Below are 22,515 nucleotides of genomic sequence, written 5' to 3'. Positions count from 1 at the left end.
GTAGAACATGTTCGATATAAATCTAAACCATCACAGCTGTAAATCATGTGATTAATGCAACCTGCCCTTTTGACCTCCACATTCTCACCACCTGTTTCTTTGTTGGATTACCAATAAATACCATGGGCTCCCAGCGCTCGGGGTCTTCGCAGCCTCCGTATGTTAGTGATGGCCTCCATGGTGTCTCATGTTTTTTCTTCTCAATCCTTTGACTCTGGCAAACTTTGTCACCCCCCGTGAACTGGTGTTGGGTCTGATCACCCCAACACCATAAAATCTCCAAAAACACCTGTAGAAGTGATTTTAAATTTGTATATACTTTTCAGTAGCATTGAAATATGATGTGGGAACAGCCATTTATAGCCCGTTATATTTATGACTCTCAGCTAAGAGTCTGAGTCTGTATTCTGGAGACTTCAGCCCTGTCGATAACTGACCTGTGACCTAGATTAACCCTTTCATCTATATTGAGACGTGTAAATTATTAAACTGTAAAACAACATAGCAATATCACCTTTGCAGGGTACTTGTGTGTATTTATATAAGATATATTTAAGTCATCTAGTGCTTTTCTGATTAGCCATAACCTAGATTTCTAGAAGTGTCAGGTTAGGATCACTGCTGATAAATAATATCACATACTATTCTATATATACTACTGAAACAGGAAAAGTGCCTTTGTCCACCTCACAGAGCCTGAGACAGGGGAAGTGGCTTGCTTCTTCAGTGCCCTGCTGCTCAAACCTCTAGGGGGACCCTACAGGCTGGTTGTGGGGCTCTGACACCAGAGCAGCATCTAGGGGAGGATGTCTACAGCCCCTGAAGCCCCAGCAGGCATGTGTTACCATCTGCTCTTTTAGTTTTGCCATCTGTAGGCAGCTTGTGTTAACCAGCTCAGTTAGACTCTCTGCCTTATGGCAGGGACAAAGGGCTTTCTGTATCCCAGGGTTCTTGCCTTGGTGTGCCTGAAGAATTGGATGACACGTGGGCTTGGAGAATGAGTGCAAAGTTTTTTATTGAATGGTGGAAGTAGCTCTTAGCAGATGGATGGGGAGCCAGAGGGGAGTGGAAAAATATCCCCTGGAGCTGGGCCACTCAGCAGCCAGACTCTCGTCCGACCACCCCCACTAACTCCATGTGGTTGCTCTGGTAGATGGCTTGCTGGGGTCAGCTGGTGCCTGTCAGTGTGCTCTTAGGGTAGTGCGTTCCTCTAGGCGTCCAGCCACTTGCGTCTTCTTCGCTGATGTGTTCCTCTCAGCGTCCAGCCACTTGTATGGTTTTTATAGGTGCAAGAGTGGGGGTGTGGTAGGCCAGAGTGATCTTAGGAAATGCAACATTTGGGCACGAAGGTAGGAGTCCCTGTCCTCACCTAAGTCCGTGGGCACAGGCCCAGGGGTAGAGCCCTAGCTGGGGACCCGCCCTTCTCCTGACCTGCTGCCTTACCACAACCAAGGTTATGACTATTTCTTTTACATTATAGACTTCTAGTTTCTAAATGATTAATTTATTTTGGGGATTGGATCTTTAAAAATCTTTTGGCAAAAGTAATCGAGTATATTTTTTCAGAGCACTTGGACATCTACACATTTTCATCATTTTTCAAACAATTTATCTGTCTTTATTACTAGAGTTCTACAAAAGTTTCCTTTGAATCTCTTTAGACTCTTCTTAATTAACTTATATAGTTTGTCAAGAAAATAAAGCCATTTTTGAATTATTTCCATTGTTTTTTACCTGCTTCTGAGAGAATTTTTTGTGAAACACATTGAATTGTATTTGAGATGTAGAAGTTTGTCTTCCTCCCAGAATAGAAGTTTCTGCTGTGGATTTTTGAGTCCTATATTCCAGAAACAAAGTATTATATATTAGATTCTAATATTTACACCTATACTATTTACGTATATCCTTGGTGTGCTTTTTGTACATGTTTTTCATTTGTTCTTTGTGTTCTTAAAAATCTTCTCAGGTTTTACATCTATATCTTTTACCAATTGGTAGTGTCAGTTCAATTTTTCACAGACTAAAATGCAAATTTTAAAGTTTGATCTGGACTTTCTATTTTCTATTTTAAAAATTATTTAGATAAGTAATTTCTCATTTTAACATTTATATTCTTTTCCTGAGGAATATTTTTGAGCCCATTCCTATTTATGCATGTGTATGTAAGGGACTTGTTTATGTTTCTTGATCTTTTTTTAAGGAAAGATATTCTATGGTCTGGTTTGCTGACACATGGTACACCTATTTTATCTGTATCTTCATTATTTTTGGAAGGGGATAATGTAGCTTTGTCAAATCTCATACTACAAATCTGTTTGCTGTACCTGTTTCAGCATAATCTCTATGTGTAACCAGAATTGAATTACTTTGTTAGCATTTTATTGAGGTGGAAAGTGGTTCCCAAATTGATCATCCTCTCATTAGTGGAAAGAGGACAGATTGTGGGGTTCTTTTTTTTTTTTTTTTTTTTTTTTGAGACGGAGTCTCGCTCTGTCGCCCAGGCTGGAGTGCAGTGGCGAGATCTCGGCTCACTGCAAGCTCCGCCTCCCGGGTTCGCGCCATTCTCCTGCCTCAGCCTCCTGAGTAGCTGGGACTACAGGCGCCCGCCACCGCGCCCGGCTAATTTTTTGTACTTTTAGTAGAGACGGGGTTTCACCATGGTCTCGATCTCCTGACCTTGTGATCCGCCCGTCTCAGCCTCCCAAAGTGCTGGGATTACAGGCGTGAGCCACCGCGCCCGGCCTTTTTTTTTTTTTTTTTTTTTTTTAAACCAAGTGCTTTACATAAATGATTTTAACCAAGGGTCTTTGAGATCCTGCCCCAACATTTCCAACAACTGATTCTACATTTCCTGTGTTTGTCTTTAGTCATGAGCACTATACAGGCTAAGATAGTTTGCCACTACCACTTCTTGTATTCCTTTAGCTGTGAATATTTGAAGAAAGACAGAATTGTTAGTGGTGGGTCCTGACTGATAGTTTTAGAAAACTATAGTCATGTAGGGGAAGGACATCTGGCCAGTTTTCTGGTTGTGCAAAGCTTGTGTGCAAGCTGGGACTTAAGAATAAGATAAAATATTGTAGCTGTTACCAGATGAATTACACATTTTCAGTTTGAAGGTAGCACAAACATAGGCTATGATTTCATTTATCATTTTAATTTTCAATAGTAAAACATTGAATTTCTGTTAACATGATTTCTGTTATATGAACTTTCATTCATTTTATAAATTGTCATTATTCAAATTAAAAAATAGAATTTTAACAGAAAATTATAAAATGGTGGATTCCGTTCTCATAACTAGTCACTGTCTCAAGTCCCTATGATTAAAAAATATATGCTACTATGTATACAATATTGATTTTTAGTGGATATTGTAAATATAAAATTTATTAAAGTCATTTTTATGCTTTCCTTACGGAAGAAATTCTATCTGAAGATATTCAATAAGAGCATCACTGATCAAAGATCACTATTTTTAAATCATTTTTTATCAACACAATTTTGTGAGGATTCTCTACTAGGTGACTGACACAGGAGTAAGTGTTACTCAAAGAAAAAAATAAAGTGATATACACAGTACACAGTTACAGCTCTATACCTGACAGTTTATAATATTGAATATCACAAACTTTTGTATTTGTATTAAAATGAAAAATTTAGTAGAATTATTTTTTCAAAAATCATTTTCACATTTTTTAGTAGTTTCTTAGTTACATGCTATTCACTGTTACAACATAAGATGCCCAAAGGGCGCCTGTAGTCCCAGCTACTCTGGAGGCTGAGGCAGGAGAATGGCGTAAACCCGGGAGGCGGAGCTTGCAGTGAGCTGAGATCGGGCCACTGCACTCCAGCCTGGGCGACAGAGCGAGACTCCGTTTCAAAAAAAAAAAAAAAAAAAAAGATGCCCAAAGAGTTGAAAACAGCCTTGAGTTATTTTCCTTCCCTTCTCCACATCTCCACATGCATTCACACAGCTATCTGAAAAGGGAGCCCACAGCCACCTTAAATTCCATTTCGCTGCACTATAGTCCTCACTTTCAGGAGTGTATTTCTTAAATAATCTGAATTTCACAAGTCACAATTTAAGTCCATTTTATGTAGTCTATAGTGGATATAAATCTATTTTTGAAGATGGTTTTATCAATTGTTTTTCCTTTTGACACAAAATCTCCATCTGTAAACCTTTATTTTATGTTTACTTCTCTAATATTTCATACATGACTACTAATTCTTCTCCCAATTCTGATGTTTGCTGAGAACAATGGGAAAATTACCTCATAGTATTTCAATTATATTCCTTTCTTCTAAACTATTCACTCACACGTTTGGGTCATGCCCACTCAAGTAATTATCATGCTAAATTACTGAGCTCCCATCATTTTTTGGAATTTTAAATCAATTGCTATTATATTTTATTACCCATTTTATAATTGCACTTTTTTCTTTCTGTCCTAAAGGAACCATCTGGGAATTGATCATCCTCCTTTCTTCTCTTATTTTGCTATCTCTGTTCTCTGCTTTTAATTCACTTTGTTTTGTATCTTTCTGACAGATTAAGTTCATTTAAAGAACCACTTTTTTTCTTTCTTTTTTTTTTTTTTTTTTTTGAGACGGAGTCTCACTCTGTCTCCCGGGCTGGAGTGAAGTGGCTGGATCTCAGCTCACTGCAAGCTCTGCCTCCCGGGTTTACGCCATTCTCCTGCCTCAGCCTCCCGAGTAGCTGGGACTACAGGCGCCCGCCACCTCGCCCGGCTAGTTTTTTGTATTTTTTAGTAGAGACGGGGTTTCACCATGTTAGCCAGGATGGTCTCGATCTCCCGACCTTGTGATCCGCCCTTCTTGGCCTCCCAAAGTGCTGGGATTACAGGCTTGAGCCATGGCGCTCGGCCTAAAGAACTACTATTTTACCTAAGAATATTTATGCACACGTTTCTTAGTCTGCAAACAAATGTGTTTAACTGTAATACGGTTATTAAAAAATTAGTGATCTAATTCCATAACGTTATACTACTTTTAAGTGGGTTAATATGTTATGTATTGTGGAAAACAAACTTTGCATGACAAACAGACTTATTTCACTGAAGGCCTCAAAATCTTCTGATCAAATCAAACAACTGGTCTTTCATTACAATTATAGTTACTGTTTGAGTCATGGACAGTATGTTTAACTCAATCAAAAAATTTTAACCTTTGAGTGTGTTTTTATATAGAAATACCTGTAAGTTTTATGACCCTAATTATCATATTACCTTGAAGTTAAATCTATAGTTGAAAAAATATATCAGCTTGATTTTACACATGTGTTTTTACAAGTTTTCATGTGTCTAGTTGTTAAATGCTCATGTTCTATAAAACGTTCTAAAAATCATACAGGCAACTCATGGTTATACTTCCTTTCATATAATGTGAAGTGATTCAATCACTCACATTTTTCTTAATTCATTATGCATTAGCTGCTCCAAGACCACTAAAATGTTGGTCAAGTTTCACATTGACACTGGTACTTTATAGTCTGCAAATTTCCTTCTTAGAGTAATTTATATTTCCATTATTAAAGATAAACTTGTGTTACATCTATATCCAAAAGGAAGAAAAATAATGTTTGGTGGTTTATATATTTGAAAATTATGATGAAGTTTTTTCTTTTCTTATGAAATATCTTGTCACTATAGACTGTATTTCAAATTTATGGTGTGCCTTTATTTCTTTGGGAATTTAAAATACTTTAAATAATTTGGGCTTTGCCTGATTCCCCAGAATTGTAGAGTATGACTGATAACTGCCTTTAGAATCTTTAATAGCTAAATTACAATTATTATGCAAAGCCCTACAATAGACAGTTATATGGATTGTTAAATGACTTTGCCTTTTTTGCAAACTATAATCATTTTCCTTTATTAGCTGAAGGATTTTATAATTTAAGGAAGATGAGAAACCTATAAGTCACGCTTTCAAATAAGGAACATGGATATTGCAAACATTAAATTCCCCCATAAAAATGTTAAGGCATCATTAAACTAGGTTCAGATTAATACAATTCAGTCAACTCTAGATAGATATCTCCCATAATAAGCTGAAACAATACCTAGTGATCTAAGATGTAAAACATTTTACTACAGCCAATTTATAAACCTATAAAACATACAGGTATCATTCAACCTCTTTATTAATAGTGCATGCCTTGTATTAAATCAAAACCATTTTAAAGACCCCTCCCCTTTGGCATTCCCTTCCTCAGCTGTTGCCTCTCATTATGTGTTATCTCACTGAAGCTCATCCAAAATGAATGACAGCATCTTTCTTGCTAGAAGCAGCATAGGCAATTCCCGGCCTAGTGATACAGCTTGGCTAGCTCTGAGATTTATAGACACACTTGCTGTCCTCAAACTACAATATTCTATTGCTTAATGTTGATGTATTTGTTTCTCTGTAGGTATGTGTTTTTTGTTCACTTCGGAAACATGCAACATATTATTTTTAAGGTTTTTTTCAAGTTGTTTTACAAGTGAATTATGTTCACAAGAAAACTGGTATTGGGACAATATCATGTTCTAAACAATTATGAATCTGGTTGGAAAATTCCTTTTAACACCTCATTTTTCCCGAGTAAGAAAGCCAAGTATTTCGTATTGACTGAGTTGCTGAGGGTTTTAATAAATTATTTTTTCTGGTTATTGCCATGTAACACTTCCAAAATGAAAACAATATTTACTATGCTCACAAATCTGTAGTTGGGGTAGAGTTCTATGGAAGGCGCCTATCTCTATTCCACTTGCCATCAGCTGGAGTAGCCCAACGGTTGTAGGCTGTCATCACCCAAAGATTCGCTTGTATATCTAGTGGTTATGTGGTCATTAACTCTATGTGCTGTCTCCAGCCTGGTGCCTCCATACATGTTGACCCATAGCTTCCAAAGCACAGTTACAAGGGGGAGAGAAACAGATGGGATCTGAGTCTTCTTTTCTCACCTGGTTTCATAAGTCATACACGTTACTTCTGCCTCAATCTGTTTAAGACGAGTCCGTAAAACTGATCCACATCAACAGGAAGGGAATTGGAACAACCTTTTAATGGGAGAAGTATCAAAAAATGTGTTTTTGTTTTAAAATCGTCACATTATCAAAGGTGGAATTAATCTAATAATTTCAAATATCACTCTGAAAAAAATAGCTGTTCATTTCTAAAATTACTGCATCAAAAAATTTTAATATAAATTCTTGTTCTTATTACTATATTCCATATATTCCTTATGACATGATGTGTCATCCAAGGTCAATTTTCTAAAACATCAGTGTATAATTAAAAAATTAAAACATATGGAAACATAAGCAGTACCTTTGACAGAAAAATATTGATCTGACTTATCACAGGTACATATGCATGAATTAAACTATTAAAAATTACCATTTAACATTAGATTCTTACATTTAACATAGATAAATGTTATTTTTAATGCAAAATTGTCCCCAAATAATCTTTAACTGGAATGAAGACCAAATCTCTGAAAATGAGATAATCCAGAAGAAAAAACAAAACAAAAACCATATGCAAGTATAACTGCTTGTACTGATAAATATATATGTATACATAGACAATATTAAAACTCAAAAATTAATACAATGTTTATAAACAGTTGACCATAAGAGTGCATCATTAAACTTGCTAAGACAACTTTGTACAATAGAAGTTTATTTTACACTTACATAGCTATCTAGTATAAATGTTCCTAGCTGATGGGAAGCTGTGCTTACTCAAACCTGATATGTTAAATGCCATCCAGAAGAAGACTGTGCCTCATTACAGTCTTATACAGAAATGACCATGAAGTTTATTAACAGAAACTATGTCAGTTGGCAGAATTTCAGGAAGTACACTTTGTTGTCTACAAAAGACTTAGGAAAGCAAAATATATCACTATTTCATTAAATTATATAGTATTTGTGACCCACCATTGAAAACATTTGTATATATCCTTCCTCATTTACCCTAATTTCATAAACTAGGCTAAAAAAGACCTTAGTAACATTTTTAAAAGTTCACCACTTTAAAAATGTGGGGTAAGAAAACTGGCATGTAATACACTGTTTCTAGGCAGTGATTAACAGTTTTTCCAGTTGGTCAGAGTACACAAAAGGTAAAGGTGGAATACTCATCACGATAAGTTTTAAAGGAAAAGTATGTGAAAGGATAGCTCTCAGAGGAATCATAAAATACGCAGATTTGGCCGGGCGCGGTGGCTCACGCCTGTAATCCCAGCACTTTGGGAGGCCGAGACGGGCGGATTACAAGGTCAGGAGATCGAGACCATCCTGGCTAAGACGGTGAAACTCCGTCTCTACTAAAAATACAAAAATTAGCCGGGGGAGGTGTCGGGGGCCTGTAGTCCCAGCTACTCAGGAGGCTGAGGCAGGAGAATGGTGTGAACCCGGGAGGCGGAGCTTGCAGTGAGCTGAGATCCGGCCACTGCACTCCAGACTGGGCGACAGAGCGAGACTTCGTCTCAAAAAAACAAAAAACAAAAACAAAAACAAAAAAATGCACACAGATTTTTGTGTATCATGTTAATGCCCAGCAGAGATATAACTTTACAACCAGCTGGACAGGATGACTTGGCCGTCGGATATCCACCTGACTCCTTTCTGGGCATCTCTCCTTATGTAACTGACTCACGATAGCAGTGGCCATGGTGGCAGAGATGGAAGCAATGCATGGGTCCACAATATGGACTTTCCGTCAATGTGGCTGATTGAGCACATCACTTCTAAGTATCCAACCAGTCAGTTTCCGAAATAAAACCTCCACTCTGGGTATGGCACCATTTCTTAGGTTGCTGGGAGAGTAGATAACAAGCTGCAGGTTAAATGCTAGCATCCAGATTTTGCTGTTTCAGGATCCTGTGATCTGCAGTGATATGGGACAGCACAGTTCAGTGGTAGTATCCACTGATGCGAAACAACGGAGTGGATCTACTGTTAACTCTCACCCAGAGAGCAGAGTCACCACTAGGCTTCCCAGAGTTGTCTGTGCCTACTCATCAGTGCATCCTACTTCCTGAATAAGGGAAGTTCCCCTGAATTCTCCCAGGGATGGCAGTCAAACACTGGGTTCTTGGGACTAATTTAATATAGTAACCCTAAACTCCTTCACGTCTTTATAAACATTCTAAACCAATTTTGTACACTACCACATAAGCTTCTGTTTTCCCATTACTTTTACTTTAGTATATCGTCAAGGTCAGACTTCTAACGAACAGCAAATCTATTTAGACCAGCTCTAGGTGTCACTCTTACAATGTTGCATTGTGACTCCTGGTGAGTGATCTCATGTCAGTGAATTTTCTCCTGTTAAGCTTAATATTGTTTCACCCCTCTCCAAGGTCACTCTAACACTCTCTATTAAAGGTCTTCACCCATCTGGGTCCCCAGGGTCTTGACAATACTTATTAATCAAGTATGTACATGTAGCATTGCATGTTGTCATAATTTCCTGTGCCTGATACCTAACTTTGATTTGTCAACAATTTGGCCAAAATTAAGCCTTGGATCTCAACTTGAAAGACATCTTTCGTCAAAGGTCCACAAGGGCTGTGGCAGTGGTACCATGGTCTAGGAGGTAGACACTTGTCTTCGGAAAGAAACAGTAATTAGAGTAACCTGAGAAGAACCAAAATATTTGTACCTAATCCACAAATACTTATTTCAGGGCAACAAAACCTTTAAGGTTATAAATTCCCCAACAAGTTTTTACTTCTGTCTGCCCTATGATGTATGAATTTCTAAATCTTTTGATCTGAAAAGGACCTTAGCTCTATAAGTTAACATATCTGTGATAATGACCCTTGCTAACATAGCGTGATACATGAAAATGAAGAAGGGTAGACTTTTTCATCAGATCAACTCCAGAATATATATACTCTTGGGGAAGGAATTTGCTTAAGGTCTAAGTTTTATTACAAAATATGCATAATACTATGTAAGCTACTGAATTATTGTAAAGACACCTTTAAATTAAATGCATGTAATTCTATTAAATAAATCAAGAACTTTCATAGACTGATAAACTAAGCTCTGTAATCTATTAACTGTATGAATGTAAGTACCCATTTCATTCAAAAGAACTATGTAAAATAAAGGTAAACCACAAACTATGGCATGGTCGTTTAATAAATTCACATAAGCAGAGTATATTTGGCAAGGCAAACTGGATAGCTGTCCACCAGTAGGTTAGGGTGAGTGCAGTGTTGTATAATAAATGAAAGGTTCTGTGTGAAGGAGAGTGAACAGGATACAACAACCAAAAAGGCAAACTGCATGTTTGAAAACACAGCTGTGGTTCATAGTCATTTCATGTCTACTAAACAGATTTCCTTCTCTTTCCAAATACATTATTGATCAATTTGGCCATTGATTTAGATCCACTGGGTCGTCTCTTTTCTTTGAGTTTGAAGTTTATCAGGATGTCCTTGATAATTCTGATAAACATCATTTCCACCTCCAGAGACTGCTCTGCTGCAGACAGTTCACAGAATTGGCATCGGTTATCCAGTGCCAGCTTTTGCCCTTCGTCCCAGCCAACCTCTCGCATATGACAAAGATCTCGTTTGTTGCCAACCAAAAACATTGCTGATTCCACAGCTCTGAAAGAGAGACACACAATTTTTAGCAAGATTGTTTTAACAACTTTTTTTAAAAAACAGATTTATAGCCAAAGGATTATAAATCAAAGAAAAAAGAGTGTGTATGTGTGTTACTTATGGTCATGTGTGTGTATTGTTACACATAGCCCCAATTACTTAAAATCATTTTAGATAAAATGTAAATAGCACAGAAGCAACAAAGCTCTTAAAGCAGAGGATTTGAAGTAACATGGACCTATTACTGAATTCTGGTGCTGTCTACTAACCAAAATATGATTGTTATCTTTCCCACTTTCAGTTTCCTTTACTGTAAAAATGTGGTACATATTCATTATGGAATACTATGCAGCCATAAAAAAGAATGAGAGCGGGCAGGTACAGTGGTTCATGCCTGTAATCTGAGCACTCTGGGAGGCTGAGGCAGGCCAATCACGAGGTCAGGAGATTGAGACCATCCTGGCTAATACAGTGAAACCCCATCTCTACTAAAAACACAAAAACTTAGCCGGGCGTGGTGGTGGGCGCCTGTAGTCCCAGCTACTCGGGAGGCTGAGGCAGGAGAATCACTTGAACCTAGGAGGCGGAGGTTGCAGTGAGCCAAGACCATGCCACTGCACTCCAGCCTGGGTGACAGAGTGAGACTCTTGTCTCAAAAAAAATAAAATAAAATGAAATAAGAGAGCATGTCCTTTGCAGGGACATGGATGGAGCTGGAGGCCATTATCTCTAGTAAACTGACCCAATAACAGCAAACCAAATACTGCGTGTCCTCACTCATAAGTGAGACCTAAATGATGAGAACATATGGAGACACGGAGGGGAACAACACACAATGGTGCCTATTGGAAGGTCGAGGGTGGGAGGAGGAAGAGGATCAGGAAAAATTAATGGGTTCTAGGCTTCACACCTGGGTGATGAAATAATCTGTACAACAAACCTCCATGACACAAGTTTACCTGTGTAAAAAACCTGCACATCTACCCCGAACCTAAATTCAAAGTTTCAAAAATGGTAAAATAATCTTCACACAGAATTCTCAGACATTAAAGCTCATGGAGACTGTATACATTAAATGATGTATATAAAAATACCTAACACAGGCCCAGGCAATGAAAGATGCTAAATGTTACTTTTCATGTTCCTTATCAGTTGCAAGGGGAGAGCTAGCAAATGTCTCTTTACTTATACAGTTACTATAATTAAACAGTCAATTTAGATAAAATTTTCATAAGCAAAAATATTCAATATTTATTGCTGTTTTTTGCTCCACTAATATCCAGTATAACATGCTCTAGAGAAAATTGTATAATCTCATGAACTTGTCCAACTCTCCTGTTTAAGAAATGTGTCTTTGTTAAGATAAAATGTGTCTGCAAACATCAATATGTCCTCCTTGGTTATAATGAAACAATACAAAAATAGTTTGAGTTGAAGAATATATTAAAATCACTAGGCTTTAAAAGGCATAGAACACTGCAAAGATATCTACTATAAGGAAAAAATGGGTGCACACAGTCAGTCTTCAACTCTTACTGGCCCCGATTCCACTAAAAGTTGGTTTCATTCAAATGACAATGTGTGGTGAACTTTTAAAAATGTTATTAAGGTCTTTTTTAAGTCTAGTTTATAAAATTATTGAAAACAGTAAATGAGGCCGGGCGCGGTGGCTCAAGCCTGTAATCCCAGCACTTTGGGAGGCCGAGACGGCCGGATCACGAGGTCAGGAGATCGAGACCATCCTGGCTAACACGGTGAAACCCCGTCTCTACTAAAAATACAAAAAACTAGCCGGGCGAGGTGGCGGCGCCTGTAGTCCCAGCTACTCGGGAGGCTGAGGCAGGAGAATGGCGTGAACCCGGGAGGTGGAGCTTGCAGTGAGCTGAGATCTGGCCACTGCACTCCAGCCTGGGTGACAGAGTGAGACTCCGTCTCAAAAAAAAAATAAAAAATGAAAACAGTAAATGAGGAAGGATATATACATAGGTTTTCAAGGGTGGGCCACAAATATCAGATATAATTTAATGAAATAGTGATATATTTTGCTTTCCTAGTCTTTTTACAGATTGAGAACTGAAAGCATTCAAAGAATTATTTAGTCAATAAATTAGAAATATTTCCTGAAAAATGTCCAATACAAATGTTTATACTTTCAATATGTTTTTAAGTGTTCTTGAGTGATTACTTTGAAGAAATGTCAGAATTTTATTCCTGTCCCTTACCTACATCATGATGCTTAAATATAAGATATTTAATGATTGAAACAATGGAGTTCTAAAATATCAGTAATATTATAGGAAATAAGAGCTATGAGACGCCTTAGTAAAATCTCATCTATTTCTCCTATCCTGCTGCCACCAGTTAAATAATTAGAAAAATGAGCTCTAGAGATTAAAGTGGCTAACTTAGGCCAAATCGAAGGAAAGCAAGAATGTACATCATCTAACTCCAGGGAAATACTTTATCAATTATTATCCCATGATTTCTTTATAGTGGGCATTTAAAATAGATACTAAAAGTACATATACCAATTCTCAGTAATATTGTGCTTTTTTTACTTACCAGATTAGAATACTATTTAGATTCTAAGGGCTAAATTTGTTAAAAGCACAAAGACTCTTTTACAATCAGAACGTTGGGCAAAAATAGTTCAAATGGAAAAGGCCAAAATGACTGAAAAATGGGGAAAACTTAAATTGGAAACTCAGATGCTTAAACTTTTATCTACTAATGAAACAACAGCTTAAGGCACAATCATGTTTTCATAGTTCCTTGTGTCAAGACAAGAATAAGGAATTGTTGATCAGCCCTTTAGCAGGTAAAATGGAGAAAAATGTATTCTCATATTTAGAATTTGTAAACAGTTTGATTATTCCATCTATTTTGCTTTGATAGATTGAACAACTCAGTGACTAGGAATTGGATTTCACGGGATGCCAAACGTAATAAATCTGAATTTATTTAGTATCCTTAACATTTTTGTGAGAATAGAAAGAAAAGGTTGGAAAGAGAACTATCTTATATACAAAGGACCATTATTTTGCAAGTGAGTGTCATGTTAACAATAGAAGCTGTCTTGTAAAATAGCCATTTACTCAGGGCAAGTAACTGTTTATGGCAGCCAGGATATAAAGCATTCTCATCTTATTCCTTTTACTACATGTGTAACTCCTGTGGAATGGGAAGCTGAATTGTTCAGGGCTGTTAAATTTTGTAATTGGAAGGCTGTATTAAACCCTTCCTAATGATGCTTACGGCTATATGATGATTTACTAAAAAGAAAGGAGAAAGGAATGAAAAATACCTTCCTTACCTTTTACAATGACTAGTCTGTGGCTCCCGGATTCTGTAGATCAGTGCTTTAGCGAAAGCAAACGAAGACCTATCGCTGATGTCATACACAATAACAAACCCATCTGCCCAGTGAAGCTCACTTGTGAGGGAGAATTTTGCTTTCTGTGTCTGAAGATAAACCAAGTACATTAAGAGTGGTTGGGATCTAATACCTGTGTTTTTATACTTTAAACAGTCAACTAATGGAGACCCACTTCAGCTGGAAGATACATCAATATGTTAAATACTGATATTTTCTAAAATGTAGTTCTTTATTACTCTTTGTCTTTAATTAAAAGTGATTAAATGTAAAACAGAACTATAATAAAGTTATATCTATCTAATTTTATAACTTTTCTAGAAGAAAACATCTCCACTTTTTCAGAAAATTTGGTGAGCTACAATAATTGTCTTTTGAACTAATACCCACATATTTGTTGTGAATATATATCATTTATCTGTCAGTGAGTGGAATATCTATTGATTTCTGGTACTAGATTTAAATCAATAAAAATAAAAAATATTATAAAGGTTTAGCTAAATATTTAAGGTATATTTTTATTTACCCTAAATGATCTGTCTCATATAGTTGTTTTGAAATCCTGAATAGGCCGGGCGCGGTGGCTCAAGCCTGTAATCCCAGCACTTTGGGAGGCCGAGACGGGTGGATCACGAGGTCAAGAGATCGAGACCATCCTGGCTAACACGGTGAAACCCCGTCTCTACTAAAAAATACAAAAAACTAGCCGGGCGAGGTGGCGGGCGCCTGTAGTCCCAGCTACTCGGGAGGCTGAGGCAGGAGAATGGCGTAAACCCGGGAGGCGGAGCTTGCAGTGAGCTGAGATCCGGCCACTGCACTCCAGCCTGGGTGGCAGAGCAAGACTCCGTCTCAAAAAAAAAAAAAAAAAAAAAAAAAAAAAAGAAATCCTGAATAAATGGTCATTTTTCTCTTATTTGTATAATCCCATTTTAACTGTTTTCCCATATGAATAGACAAGCAGGTTTGTACTGAAAATCTATTTTATGTATTATGTTCTATTGACAACTGGTTAGTTATAAGTGCAACTTAGTTGAAAATAAAAAGTGAATTGATAAGCCAATAAACTATTATCTTCTGACAGTGACACTGTGAGCTGATAGAAATATAGAAACAGCCTAATGTTGCAGTTTTAAAGATATTTGTGATACAATTTTTGACATGAACTTAGAGATGCCAGGTAATGGAATTAACAACACAAGAAAATAATCTCTTAAATTTTTAATAATTAAAATGAGAAGAAACTTTGGTTTTAACACTGCAACTTTTCACTTTTTTCACTTAGTGACATATAATCTTCAAAATCATGATTATTTAAAAATCATTCAATCAATAAATCAATAAAAAAGATGTTTTGTTTTACTTACTTGAGAACAAGGGTCATATATTTCCAGATTTAGTTGTTTCCTTTCCAAACACAAGTGCTTGTTATAGATAGATTCTGTAAAAATATTGCATATTCACTGTCAGTATGAAAACACTCTGAATGTGAACTCATATCTGAATCATAGTCTGATAAATTCAACCACTCACATTTTAGTGGAATCGTATTGTGCCCTTTTTATATTGCTGGTGACCGAAAGCAAGTATTTGTTGTATTTACTCAGATATGTTTTTTTGGTTTTTTGTTCTTTTGTTTTTGTTTTTTTTTTTTTTGGAGACAGAGTCTCGCTCTGTCACCCAGGCTGGAGTGCAGTGGGCCAATCTCGGGTCACTGAAAGCTCTGCCTCCCGGGTTCATGCCATTCTCCTGCCTCAGCCTCCTGAGTAGCTGGGACCACAGTCGTGTGGCACCACGCCCAACTAATTTTTTTTTTTTTTAATGTATTTTTAGTAGAGACGGGATTTCACCATGTTAACCAGGATGGTCTCAATCTCTTGACATCGTGATCGGCCCGCCTTGGCCTCCCAAAGTGCTGGGACTACAGGCGTGAGCCACTGCGCCTGGCCGATATGTTTCTTACAAATGAATCTCACCACTATCTATATTCACCTACATACCTTTTTGCCCATATATTTATATTCCATCCTATTACTGTGCGTGGAACATCTGTGTTCCTATCTAAAGTAAACCCATTCACTCTCAGCTAGTGAAGATTTCTCCTCACCCGCTGAGAGACATGGCTTCAGCAATTCTACTTCCCTCTTATATATCATAATTTTTTCCTCTTTACCATATAATTAGCCACATCTTACAAACATGAAAAATTTCTTCTAGCTTAAATGTATTATGTCTTAATGGTTAATTTTCTATCTTGATTTTATTTGCCTTATTGGTAGCATTAATGCTGTTGATCATTCCTGCCTCCTTAAAGTACTTCCTTTACATGACCTTCAAGGCAACACTGTCTCCAGTTTTTGTTTGTTTTTTAATTCCTTGTTGTTCTGTCTTAATCTTTTTTGTTCACCTCTCCCTGCCCCCACTGACTTCTCGCATCTCAAACATGGATCCAGTTCATAGATTTCTTCTCTTCTTACATTCCTTTTCAGATCTCTTCTAGTCCCCAGCCATCACATGCCAATTATTTCTGATGAACCCAACTTATGTCTGAAGCCCAGACCTCATCCCTGAACTCCAGACACAAATAACTTACTATTGGACATCTCCATTTAGATGCTTGATAGATATCTCAATCTTAACACACATCTAGCTGAACCCCTGATATCCCTGCAAAGGCTGCATCTTCTACAATTTTCCATTTTGTTAAATGGCATATCCATAACTGCAGTTTTTCAGGTAAAAAAAAAAAAAAATAGGATCATCCTTGATTATTTGTCTTACGTCACATATTTATTCTAAAATTTATTCTAAAATTCTTTTAGTCTATGTTCAAAATATATTTTGAATTTGTCTGTATCTCACCATCTCCATTGCTAACAATCTAGTCTAGACCACCATCATTAATTGCCTAATTTATCACAAAGCCTCCTAAGTCATCTGTTTCCATCCTTCCTCTAACACCCTTCCTGTTTCTAGTGTATTCTCAACACAGAAGTAAAAGTGAACCTTGTAGCCAGATCACGTCACTTATCTGATCAAATTCTCTCAGAGGATTAGGGTTGACTTCTTACCTCCTACCAGGTTATAATATTTAATGAAATTTGTTACAGTTTCATGAAACGTTAAATTATGTTTTCAGTCAGGTTCTTCTAAACTTTATAGGTTTATTCTTGACTCCAAACCACATTATTTCCTTCTAGTCAATTAAAATTATTCACTCTCAAATCTCAAAAACTGCCAGCAAGTGTCATCAATTCTCACATTTTTAGAATTGTATTATTTCCCCTTCTAGTTTTAATATACAAAGTGGAATCATTTTTGCTAGTTTGCCCTCTGAGTTAATGAGCTTTTGATCATTTGGTTGGCTTTTCAAAAATGCCTCTAGGTCTCTTACATTGAGATGTGACAGCCAGAAATGTGTAAACATTTCATTAGTTTATACAACTATACTATATCAAAGTTTACGTTGAGGGCTTTTTTTGTTATTTGGATGGTGTATCATTCTGTGTTTGTTTTATTTTTTAGTTCTGGGACATTTTCTTATGCTCGAGTCCTAACTTGTATGTTATGTTGACATTTTTGACTGATGTCGTTGCCCTCACAAATGAAACAACAGGAATTTTTCTTTTTATGTTTTGAACTTTCTATAATCAGTTTTCAGGCTCTTGCCCTAAAATGTTCATAATGTCATATGGACTGAAATACCATGTTGAATTCATGTAGGGAAAAACACAATGTAATACATTAAAGCTATTTTCTGAGATACTCCGATTATGCTACTTCATGATTAAATGCTAAAGATTTTTGTTTGTTTCTCATGGAAAAACACACTTGCAATCATAAATTCCCTTAGTCTAAGTAATAATCAACAAAAACATTCTCCTTTCTCCCAATTTTTATATTTTCTGTAATCTACTATCCTTATTTAAAAAAAAAAAATCATCTCCTCATCTCATTTCTTCAATGAGGTAAGATATTAGCACCATCATATTTAATTGGTGAGCCAAAAATATGCTCAAAATTATGGCAAAATTTCTCACTTTTTATGTTGTACTGTTTCCCATATATTATGCTAATTCTAGGCAAACAAATTTACAGAAGAGTTCATGAAATAATCTCAAAATTTTATCAAAATGCCCTGGCATGTGTTTTAAATGTTTCTACATTTATATAAATTACTTAGATAATATAATGTTTAATCAAGGCATAATTTTCCTATTTTCTTATGGTTTTACAATAACAGTAAACTTTATTCCTTTGTTGTGGTTTCAGTATTAATTTTCTTATCTTTTAAAGAATGTTGACTTAATTTCAAAGTTGTTTTAGTTTTATACCTTACAAGAAATATTCAGTTACATGTTCTACAATATTTTGAAGAGAGGATCTTAGTTTTAATGTTTTTCCAGTTCCAGACTTTGAAACCAGTCTTAACATCAAATTGGGTGAATTTTACCATAAAATAACATTTAATCCAAGTACCTATTTTGGCATTTCTAATCAGAATATGTGAATAAACAAACAGTTTTATATGCATAAAAATGGTATAGTCTATCAAAATGCATCTCTGTACTTAAGTGGGATTTAATTATGATGTTAAAAATTTTAAGGTAAAAATGTCTAGAGTAGTGACTTACCAAAATTAGAAGCATATTCTCCAATGAATCGCTTAGTAAGAAACCTCACTGTAAGAGCTGCAAAGCAAACAATCTAGATTTAAGGCTGTTATATTTTATGAAACAGAAAATTTGGTTATGTGCATGAGGTTTTAGCTCTGAAATAAAAGATATTCAAGAATTAATAAAGACTTTAAAATTTTATCAAATTCTGTCCTAAATAGTAGTTAACAATATTTCCATGGTACAAACAAATGATTAGAAAACTGGAAAGGAAGTGATCTTAAAGCGCTGCACGTCTAAATCACTATGCAGTTAATTCATTACCGCAAAAACATAAGGCCACTTACCTTTTGTAACAAAAATAGATTTCTCATATTTGAGATGCAAGAAGTTTGACATCTGTTTATTTTCTCTATCAAATTCACTCTGGCTTCAAAGTGCTATATGTAATAGTCACAAGGACACTACCAAGTATTTGCAGTTATTTAAGGATGTAGGGACCTACAAATCCAGGAAATAGAAAAAGAACCTCCGGTATCCGTTCATCATGTCACAGCTCCTGGGTTTGGCCAGTTAAGATGTCATGATTCTTTAGGCTCAAGTGGCCCTATTGGTAGCATCCTACCATTATAATGTGACCAAGACCAAAGCAAAACACAACAAAACAAAAGCATGACTTCCAAAGTTAGAGCACATTATTGCTCAGTTCCAGGACATCCACCAAGCCATGCCCCGCAAAGCTCTTTCATCTCAGTAATGCTGTATTTAAAATATAATCCACAAATCTCCAAACATCTCCCTACCCTAGTTTCAGAGCAGATGAGTTCTATCAAGGCCATTGTTTGGCAACTAGTAGGTATGAGGGCAGGTGTGTTGAAGGGAGAAGTAGGTGGGATAGTGATGTAGAAATTTCCTGTTATTCCTATGAATTGTAAACATCAGTAGAATAATATACAAATTAACATTTCAGATATTTATCTTGCTATACCTGCCTATATATTCTATAAACATAGTTACTTGCCTATAAAAATGGAAACTCCTAATGAAAAATAATGTGCCTATCATCCCAGTGAGATGTTATTATAGATGTATTTTCATGTATATGAAATATATATAAAATACATGGTTAATGGTTAACATGTCAGTTTCTCACTCTTTCTGTACTCTAACACAGAAGACATCACCACTCACCAGATTTGCCTGTTCCTTCACCACCCAAGACAGCAAGTTTCACATCATTCATCTTGCTTTTCTGCTTCTTGGTCAGTACTGTCTTCTGGAACTATGCTGCCCTGTGACAAGCTTTTTTTAAAGCTTCCTTTTTATTGCTGCTCTCATTTCTCTAAGAACAACTCCGCCCCATATTTCTACCAGCCAACAATAACTTTTAAAATGTTTTCCTAGAGTAGTTTTCAACTCAGTTTTCGTATAACATTTTTTTAAAAAAACTAGAGTTACTCTTTAGACCTAAAGGGTTTAAAGACAATATGTATATATTTATAACAGAACCTTAGCTTACAATTCTCTATTTTTGTGTACCTGGAATCTACCTTCTCCTAGGACCTAAAAAAACAAAAACAAAAACAAACAAACAAAAAAAAACAAGTATACAGGACGGGTAAACATCTCTAAATTTACTTTGATTGTGTTGGTTTGTTTTATTAGTATCTGAACCTATATCTGCTAGGGTTTCTTCTGTGAAAGAAAAAGGGAAATCCACTCATTCAATCATAAAAAGAGCACAACTATCTAGGATTTAGAAGTTTAGGTTTGATTCCAAGGCAAATACGTATCTAGACCATGTTTGTGAATCACATGAGACTCTCAAGAAGCAAAAATGGGCACTACAGAGTTTTAATTTATCCAATGTCTTATTTAATAAGTAATTTCTCCTTTAAAAAATGTTTTGTCAATAGACAACAGCAATATTTCTGGAGAAAACTAAAGCAATGTCATTTGTTAGAAAAGAGATAAATATAAACCTGTTGTATTTTCTTCTGTAGTACATTGAAATTAGAAAAGAGAAATGATAAAGGTAAGAAAATTTGGAAGGGGTATTCTGGCATGATTCATTCCTGCTTCATAATAAAGAGGTAAATTTAATTTGCAAAACGATGAGTTTTTCATATTTCTTTTTGTCAGATTTCCCTACTACCCCATTACTTTCTTCCTCTTTTATCTCCCAATTTAGATATGTAAAAATTCTACAACAAATACAATAAGCCTACATGTGTGTACCAAATTTTGAGACCCAAGTGAAAAAGTTTCATTTCTAGACTAAGTTGATCACAGGAGTAATAATTTGCTTTTTTAAAAATGCATTTATTTAACAAACATTTTCTACTTGCAAATATATTTTAAAGCTATGTTAGGTTTAATGACCCACTATTGTTAAATCATGATTTTCCTGCCTTGATAGAGTCTACACTCTACTAAGAGAAAATGGAAACAATTAAAATTACAGTAAACAGGGTTGTTGCTAAAATAGGACCGGGGAAAGCAGAACATGTGGATATAAAGGTCTTCAAAAAGTAAGTAAATCTTTAAACATAAACAGGAACCATAGAGAGAGGGAAGAAAAAGTGATTAGTGTTTAAGGAGATGTGTCTACTCCAAAAGAAGAAACAGACTCCACAAAGGAAAATGGGGCAAGAGAGAGGGTATGACAATTTGTGGGATCGGCAAGGTAACTGCTGAACCAAATTGCATTTTTTCTTTATTACAAATTTGAAAGAAATAGATATGATCTCTTTAATTTCTGCAACTATATAAATAGTAACAAGAATTACTTTTTTAAAAGGAAATTTGCCAGTCGACTTATTTTACCATGGAATTAGATGTTTTTTCTCTATTTGGAGAAATGCTATTTTTGTCTTAAGAAACTTCTGATGTTTTTAGAGGTTGAGTTCCCTGACTCTTAGGAAGGCAAGATTTAACCTCATAACGTAGAGGATGTTGAAAACAACATATAAGTTTTTGTTATCAATGTACAGGCATTCTTTCCTCACGTCCTCTTCCTCCCTACTTCCACCTGGATTCAAAGGAGGTTCTAAAGCAGCCTGGCACTGAAATAGAGTGAAGTTTTAAACCTGAACTGAAAGAATAAAAGCATGTACATATTTTCTTAAGAACCAGAAGCGCTATTTTTTTTTTTTTTTTTTTGCTTCAGATGATGGGTGCTAAATATTAACATTCTAATAACCACATTATACTACTTAAACTTTTCTTACAGCTCTCTAAAGAAATATTCACATCCAAAACCAAATCATTTTATTACTTTATGAGGTAGGTCCCATTACTAACTTATAACATAATAGAAATATAGGCCTTTTCAGAAAGAAAGAGAAAAAAACTAAGAAAGAGTTAAAAAAAAGGAAGGAAGGAAGGAGGATGGGGGAGCGAGGGAGAGTAGAACGCAAAGAATATAACTGAAATTGAATTGAATGTATGGTTAATTTTTTAATATAAGGAATTGTCTAATGCCTACTGCTGATTATAAAATAAACCTTGAAGTCTGGGTGTTTAGTGTATTACTGAATAGTAACACATTGCACCCAATAGGTCATTTTTCATCCCCCACCCCTCTCCTGCCTTCCACCCTTTGGAGTTTCTGACATCCTCTATTTCACTCTATATTTCCATATGTACACATTATTTAGCTCCTGCTTATAAGTAAGAACATGCAGTATTTGACTTACTGTTTCTAAATTATTTCACTTAGATAATGACCTACAGTTACATTCATGTTGCTGCAAAATACATGATTTCATTCCTTTTTGTGGCTGAGTAGTATTCCATAGTGTGTGTGTGTTTGTGTATATATGTATACCATATATATGTGTGTGTATATATACATATGCACACACATATACCATATACACACACACATATAT

The 22,515-nt window shown here is 35.8% G+C and overlaps 1 protein-coding gene across 2 annotated transcripts; it reads right to left on the bottom strand.

Moving 5' to 3' along the window:
- Positions 1-10,148: 10,148 nt before the first annotated feature.
- RERGL (RERG like) lies at positions 10,149-19,938 on the bottom strand. 2 transcript variants are annotated; one of them, XM_033222745.1, is made up of 5 exons: positions 19,814-19,938; positions 18,641-18,697; positions 15,374-15,447; positions 13,950-14,098; positions 10,149-10,639 (listed from the first exon to the last, which is right to left on the bottom strand). In XM_033222745.1, exons 1-5 carry the CDS (start codon positions 19,863-19,865, stop codon positions 10,357-10,359), a joined length of 615 nt encoding a protein of 204 aa, XP_033078636.1. In that variant the 5' UTR covers positions 19,866-19,938; the 3' UTR covers positions 10,149-10,356. The 2 variants fall into 2 exon arrangements, with proteins under 2 accessions (XP_033078636.1, XP_033078637.1); XM_033222746.1 differs by lacking the exon at positions 19,814-19,938 and adding an exon at positions 18,970-19,432.
- Positions 19,939-22,515: the final 2,577 nt, after the last annotated feature.

This window comes from Trachypithecus francoisi, unplaced genomic scaffold, assembly GCF_009764315.1.
Source record: "Trachypithecus francoisi isolate TF-2019V2 unplaced genomic scaffold, Tfra_2.0 Lachesis_group11, whole genome shotgun sequence".
In the NCBI taxonomy this organism is placed as follows: domain Eukaryota; kingdom Metazoa; phylum Chordata; class Mammalia; order Primates; family Cercopithecidae; genus Trachypithecus; species Trachypithecus francoisi.
The sequence above is the reverse complement of the archived record's forward strand: the minus strand, read 5'-3'. Positions and strand labels throughout refer to the sequence as shown.

Bases quoted from the DNA above. Each gene is read 5' to 3' on its own strand.
- RERGL (XM_033222745.1), bottom strand. From the start codon at position 19,865: ATGAATGATGTGAAACTTGCTGTCTTGGGTGGTGAAGGAACAGGCAAA. The intron at 18,698-19,813 runs GTGAGTGGTGAT...TTTGCTTTGCAG, and splicing joins TGAAGGAACAGGCAAATCTG to CTCTTACAGTGAGGTTTCTT. The intron at 15,448-18,640 runs GTAAGTCACTAC...ATATTTTTACAG, and splicing joins AGAATATGCTTCTAATTTTG to AATCTATCTATAACAAGCAC.